At 40.6% G+C, this 7,180-nt stretch overlaps 1 protein-coding gene across 2 annotated transcripts in view; it reads left to right on the plus strand.

Moving 5' to 3' along the window:
- Positions 1–6,737, plus strand: part of ARK2N (arkadia (RNF111) N-terminal like PKA signaling regulator 2N) — a 45,031-nt gene extending 38,294 nt beyond the window's left edge. For both annotated transcript variants that reach the window (XM_057367795.1, XM_057367796.1), the window contains exons 4-5: positions 410–536; positions 4,092–6,737. In XM_057367795.1, the coding sequence (XP_057223778.1) occupies positions 410–536; positions 4,092–4,275 (311 nt within the window). In that variant the 3' untranslated portion in view covers positions 4,276–6,737. The remainder of the gene's footprint in view (positions 1–409; positions 537–4,091) is intronic.
- The last annotated feature ends 443 nt before the right edge of the window (positions 6,738–7,180 follow it).

Below are 7,180 nucleotides of genomic sequence, written 5' to 3' on the forward strand. Positions count from 1 at the left end.
TAATTTTCCTTCATGTGTGTGATGTTTCTGTCCAGCCTATAGAGTTTTTGTGCTATAACACTGTTGAGTTTGCTTAGATTGTTTTGTTTCTTAATGTCAAAGAGGTCTAGRAACAGTCTGACTCTTAGCACTGTCACTTAGAATTTCAGCTGGAAATTCCGGTTATTCTTGGTGCAACAGTCAGGCTTTGTTCACATTTGTGTGACCACCATCACTGGAGCTATTGACACTGGCTAAATCCAGTTTTTCTGTGATGAACTGTAGGTTGAAAAACTTGGTCTAATTAGATTTTCTAATCTCAGTGTTGTTTTGGTTTTTTTTTTTTGTTAGGTTGGGAAACCCCTTTTCCAGCTGATTTCTGAGTTGTGTAAGCTGTTGAACACTGTATTCCCATTTTCCCCATCTGCAGGTCGTTTGGATCCAGGCTTCCTTGCAGGTGACAAAACCTCTTGTGGTAATGCCCAGGCCAGTGAAGAAATTAACATTGCCTCTTCTGACAGTGAAGTAGAGATCATTGGAGTTCAGGAACATGCCAGGTATGGATTATTTTTTCTTGCTTTAGTGTTTCGTTCATTTTATCAGAATGTCTGTTATTTCCAAAATCAGTAAAGAAGCAACTGCTGCCCTTCACTTCTGTAGTTATCCATCCATGAGTGATGCCCAAAAGGCAGCAAATGCTGCACTTTTTTTTTCTATTCCTCTGGTCACGGTGATGTCAGAATGTGTTTTTATTTAGAAAGTGACCTACTTGATAATTATTCAGATKAAACTTGTGATTCAATATCAAACATTAACTGGCCAAAGATGCATTGTGTAAAAATACCATATATTGAGACACTAATCTACATTGCATCAGGAATTCAGATTTTAAAGGAATTTGTGAGCATGCAAATACTTGAGTGAAAATCTTTATGTGGGTTCTTGTTTCCTTTCAAAATATTGAATCATGGTTTTTTTATCAGCTTCCTCTTTATTTAATGAATCAGTAGGTGTAAAMATACCATAAATTTTTCAATGACTAATGTAATGAAATAGATCTTTTAGGTTCAAAATTGGATCATTATGAATCTTGGTTTTATTTCAAGATGCAAGAGAGGTCAAAATAGATGAGGATAAGGGTGCCAGAAGTTTTTTTCTCAGTCAGAAACCTGTCCAACCYTTCTTCTTAGTAGGCATTTTTTGATCTTACTCTTCATCTTTAGTCTATGGTCTTTCCTTGGCTTAAAATATTATCAAGCAGTTGAAAAAAAACTAACATTTTCTTATAGTGTGGAGTCTGAATTTAGCAGAATAAAAAGCAAGTTACAACAGTACATAGACAAGCTTCTTCTAAAACTTCCCTGTTCCTACTGCCTGATGGGTGCTTGGAGGCAGAAAAGGGGGTGTGAGGGACAAGGAACAGAGCTCCTTGTTGTCCCCTCACTGCATTTTTCTTGAGGGAAGAAGAAGGAAGATATGAAGACCCAATWTCCCCAGCAGGAAACTTTATGGAATAACATGAGCTCAGCCCAGTGCTTTTGGATGTGAAAAAAAGGAAATTTTCAGGTCCAGAAAGGGGATTCAGTCTTTGCTTTTAGAACAAAAGTCCTTGCGTGGCCAACTTTTTTGGAAGATGGTAATTCCTTAAGAATCACCTCTCCCAGCTGTCCATGCAGGAGGACCCAGGGCTTGTAAGATCTTTGTGCTGCTGGTCAGGGGTGTGGATTCCAGCACTGGCTGGTGTGAATCTGTGCAGCACTGCACACAGGATCCTCGTGCTGCTGTCCCCTCTCTGAAAGATTGCCATGCTGCTGCCTCAATAATACTGACCCTCTACAGGAATGGAAACATGAGCTAAAGGCAGAGTTGCTGTTTAAAAGGAGTTTTAGTAGATATGGACTGAARTAATTTCAGCAAGTCAGACTAAACATACTCTTCTGTTCTTTCCTTTGACTCTGCACCCGTCTCCACAGACCAGCGTTTACTGCCTCCCTTGAATACTCACACATTTCAGTTGTCTTGGATCCTATTTAGAGTTTTATTTCTCTTGCAGGTCTAGGCTTGCAGTTATGAAGTATTGATGGGCTTCTGACAGGGTTTGGACAAGGTTTAGGTTTTTGATCAGTATTTTCTGCATGCTTAGTTAGTGTGGTGTTTGGATACTGGTTCTGACCGTGTTCCCTGTTCTATGTCATCGTTGGGCTGGTGTGAGTCGTGATACCCTGGAGCTTGTCCATCATTTGTAGTTCTTCAGCTCRTCAGTGAATTGGTGCTGTTTCTCATCAATGGGATATTACTTGGCATCTATTTAGGACACCAAGTTATGGTTTTCAGTTTGTATCATTTTTCAGCAGTAGATTTTTTTTTAAATCATGCATGCATATAAACCAGTTTCCCCCTAGTTTTTCCTAGGTGGAGTTTTTAAACCTCTCTTTTTTTTTATTGCATTTATGTGGTATCTTGCCTTAGCCACAGACTGGAAGCATGTTCCCTGAGCTCATGTTTGACTGAATGTTTTGCTGTTGGCTACTTGTGTGACTTGTTTGAGGATAAAGGTATCATTTCTGTGAGATAATTTATGGTTTGGTTCTCATCATCTTCAGGAAGAAAAGTTAGTGTTAGCTTTGCTTAAAGACTGAGGGCTCAAAACGATGCACCAAAGCCCCTGGGACCAAACATCACATTTAATTTGCTTTGTCTACAAGCTTTTCTTTCCAGTTATGCTTAAAAGTATTTCTTAAAATAAAGCTTTAAAAGAAAGAAATTGCATACATTTGCAAGAGTTCCAGGATCTTATTGCTAATTCTTTGTAGATATATACTCTAASTATGCATTTTTAAAACTGAAGAAGTAATAAAAAAGCTGTTCTGAACATCACATCTAAACCTAAGCAGCGTATTTGAGAAGGCAATGAGACATTTATATTCAGAGAAGTTACAGCTCAGAGAATGAGATTTTTCATTTTATTTCATGAAACTCCTGCCAGAATGAAGAGAACTGAGCATAATCTAAGTAGTTTTGGAGAAAATAAATATCACGARCTTAAATTGGAATAAATAAAATGTAAATGTCAGGGATGTTTGATCAGTGCAGGAAATCTGAGTTCCTGAAATACACATGCCTTCACAAAGAAATGGGAAAAGGTTACTCCAGCAGCCAGAACACCTCATGTTTATCCAGGATACAGTCACAGCCACCACCAGTGCTTTCAAGAGCAAAACAATTTTTGGAGCACTGGGTATCAAGTTTTACTGGTGCCTGTGTAGGATTTACAGCTGGAAATGGAATGAACATCCTAAAGCCTCTAGTAAATTCCTGTCATCACTTCATCATGCACTAAAATTATTCTAYCTTTCACTTTGCTTTTCTTTTATCTAATTGCTGTTAACCTGTGCTTCATTTGTCATGTATCTGTTATGGCTAGAATAGGTAAAAACACTGTGTGAGTAGGTACCTGTGTATCTTGCTTCAGCAGGGCACTGGAGCCTTATCTTCAAATACACCTTTTAGTGTCATTGGCTGTAGTCACTGAAAGCTTCAATATTTTGCTGAAGTGGGGCTGAACTGTTGTCACTGAGCATTTCCCAGCACGTTTGTAAGACCAAAACAATAAAAATGAGACATAACAGCTGTAATAAAGTAATTACCAAGATCTGTTTTGCAATTATCATAATGAAAGTATCATTACTTCCTTGTTTTAACATGGCTTTGATTTAATATTATAAGATAGCTTTCCTTTTGTCTTAGGCAGCCGCACTTCAAATTTTTCTCTTTTTGAAAAGTCCAGTAAGTTATATTTCTAGGATGAAACTGTGCATGGTACTACGTGGTGGGGCAAGCTTTCTTGAGATCCTGGGGATCCATGCACATATTTTTTTAAGGAATATCACATTACACCCACTGGCATTCCTTTAATTTATTCCCCACCAAATCTCCAGATTCAAATTTAGCTTTGTTCACTGGGTRTTTGAGATGCCATGGGCTCTCCAAGTGCAGAGGCTGGTTTGGAGAGGGACAATSACCAGATGCTGGCGGTGTGAGCCTCATGTGTGATCCGAGCAGCAGCCCTGACGCTGTGTGTGTCCTCTCCTCTCCCGATTGTCCTGCCGCAGGTGCGTGCATCCCAGGGGAGGGGTGATCCAGAGCGTGTCCTCCTGGAAGCGCGGCTCTCCCTTCGGCAGCACCCAGCCCACGCAGCCATGGACAGCAGTGGCTCCCCAGCAGAACTGGTCCTCGCCKCCAGAAGTGGTGGACCTCACTCTGGACGAGGACACCAGGCGCAAATACCTCCTGTAACGCCGATCACTGTGCCCCATCCCCTCCCCTCGCTGGCATCRCCTCCGGAGCCCCCGTCCTTGGCACTGTGGAACCCAACCCCGCGGCGTTTCTCCACGCCCACAGGAATGTAGTGTGATTTCGGCGTCACTTCAGATGGTTTYGCCTTCTCCGAGGAGGATTCCCCCGCCCAGAATTAACAGCGCTAAATTTAAAACACATCTGCGGTTACTRACGTGTGCGTGTGCACCTGACAAAGTAACTGCGTACAAATTCACATCCTCCCAGCCTCCCCCTCCTCCCGACCCCGGGAGGTTTTTAATTTGTCRGTATCTTGAGTTTGTTAGTAGAAGTTAGTGTGTTGCTGTGTGAGCATCAGTGATTTTGAGAAATGCCGTGTCCTCACTGATTTCAGCGRAGCTGGGGGGTTATTCAACGCTTCCAAAATTTGGGCCAGGAGTATTTTTACCCAAGCTGATTTGGTTATGTTACCAACAGGAGGGATTGTCTTTTACCGCAAACGGCCCATAACAAATGCACTGAACAGCTTTTAATTAAAGCGATTTAATTTTCAATGTAATTTATAGTTTGTACTCTTCAATGCTGAGTCTTCTGTCTACTTGACTACTGTGTTTCACTGGTCAATTCCCACAGCTTGGAATGGCTAAAATAGTAATAGTAGTGACACAGGAACAGCTGATCATTGCAAAAGCACAGGAGAAGGTAATGAAAAGGCCCAGCATCCCTTTCCTTCGTAATTATAGCTGAACTTTTTCACCTTTATCTAAGTCTTGCCTGGAGTAGTTGAAGGAGAGAAATTAAATGTTTTACTCATAGTCCATTTCTACTGCTGCTTGTTTGCTTCATTGACCATCTCAAAAAATAGAAAACAAATCCCAAACAAATTCCTCAGCCCCAGCCTGGCAAAGGGGTGTTCAGGGGACCCGTTCCTGGAACCTGTGGGGCTACTCATGGTTAAACCTCTGTCCTAAAAGGTGTTGCAGGATCAGGGTCAGAAACTAAGGTTGTGTGTTTTRAATTTTTTATTAGTAATCTGCACCATTTCCCTGGCTTTCAATCATGTCTCTCATGCTAGTTTTGGAAATGCCATGGTTCAGGAAACACTTTCTTCCAGAATATTTACTGAAATCAGTGGAACTAMTCACTTGAGCGGGCTGCAGTTTCTCTGGTGTGTATGGAAACTCCTGCCCCTCATCAGTCATTTCGAGCCTTTTTCGAGGCAAAAACCAAAGATTAGATTTTAACWAGATGATATTATTCACTTTAAATGTCTACTGTGCAATTAAAATGTTCCTTCATATTCCAGATGTTTCTGTTGGGAATTTTGTACAGCTCTGCCACTAGATTTTTTTTTACTATTTAAGGCTGAACAGGAGCAGTCAGGACATGGGAGGCTCTGCTTTCCTTTTGTGTTGGCTGGTTTCAAAATTTACTTGGCTTCCCATAATTTTATCGGTGGGCAAAATATAAAAAAATTGAAATAGAATTACCTGTGTTGTCACATAAAGGATAAACAGCCCAGCAGGGGCGTATGGTTAGTAACAAACATCTGTTTCTTCCATAAGCAGAACACCTCGTGCTGCACTTTACACAACAGCTAGGTAAGGACTGATATTCCCATTTCCAGCTTTCTAGAACATTGAACACATGTCTTGCCAGAAAAATACCTGTTTTTAGTGACCAGTTCSTTTCAGTGGGAGGGAYGGAGGGAGGGCAGCGTGGACAGAGCTGTAGCAGGGAAAGGATGCTGCTCTGCCCATCCTTCCTCCTCATGTTTCCATCAGCTGTGGACTCACACACCTGCTGTAAAGGTGACCTGGGAGCAGCCACCTCCCGAGGCTGCTTCTTCCCCTTTCGCAGAGTCTCCTGAGGATCAGTTGTGAAGAAAGCTGCAGTCCTTTTGCAGTCCTTCCACGACAAAACGCAGACTAACTCTCCTCGTTTTTCAGTTTGTATATGATGTGACTTCCACGTGTACATAAAAACAGCTGCCTCCTAACCAAACTTCCTCCAACTGTGCACTGTATTTGTTTGGACAGCTCACCTATGGTAGTCCAACACAGGTTTTATTTTATTTAAAACACTACGTATTTTCTCTTAACAAATTTCAAGGGTATTGATCTGAAAAACGCAATCACTGGATAAATAGGAAATGGTTTGTTTTTTTTCTTTTTTTCCTAACTTCTATTTTTTTTTTTTAAGAGCAAAAATGTGCCTGGGTGGTTTTTGCTCTTCTCAGCAGGAAAAAGAAAAGTTGGCCATTGTATGGCTGAGAACCAATGCACTTGGGGCCAGGTCCAGAACCCACTGGGGTTGGTGTGGGGCTGCCCATCGACCCCAGTGTGCATTGGCTCGAGCCCTTCAGGGTTTAGCATTTTTCCTGAATTGCTGGAGTGTGAACTTGGAATCTTCTTTGGTGAAGACAAATCGTTGCTCAGAATATAAATGTTTAAAATGTGCGACTCTAGTTAAAAATAAAATTTGATTCTTCTCGACACTCACTATTTAGTTCTCATTTTCCATCTAGTATTTAATGGTCTTTGGAGAGAAATAATAATAAAACAGAGTGTTATATATATATATATAAATATATATATTTTTGGTGCAAGATGAGACCTTCTGTTTTTTGAAACAAGTCTGTAGCATAAAGGTTAAACTATTTTAAGACAAAATAAAATAGAGTGTATTATTTAAACAATATCAATGTGTTGTGGTTTTTGTTTTTCCACTTCCAGCAAATATGCTGCTGATTATCACATCTCCAAATTCAGTCCATAAATTCTGGGTTACAGCTGCCCAAATTCATCACTGTTCCTTGCTGTAGTGCATTTAATTTTGCACATCCATAATGTTAAAGATTAATGATTTCCTGGCTGAAAAAGCATCCTTTTATCTCTCAGACCAG

Source organism: Malurus melanocephalus, unplaced genomic scaffold (assembly GCF_030028575.1).
Source record: "Malurus melanocephalus ecotype Western Australia unplaced genomic scaffold, MMel_1.1 scaffold_85, whole genome shotgun sequence".
NCBI classification, from domain to species: Eukaryota; Metazoa; Chordata; class Aves; order Passeriformes; family Maluridae; genus Malurus; species Malurus melanocephalus.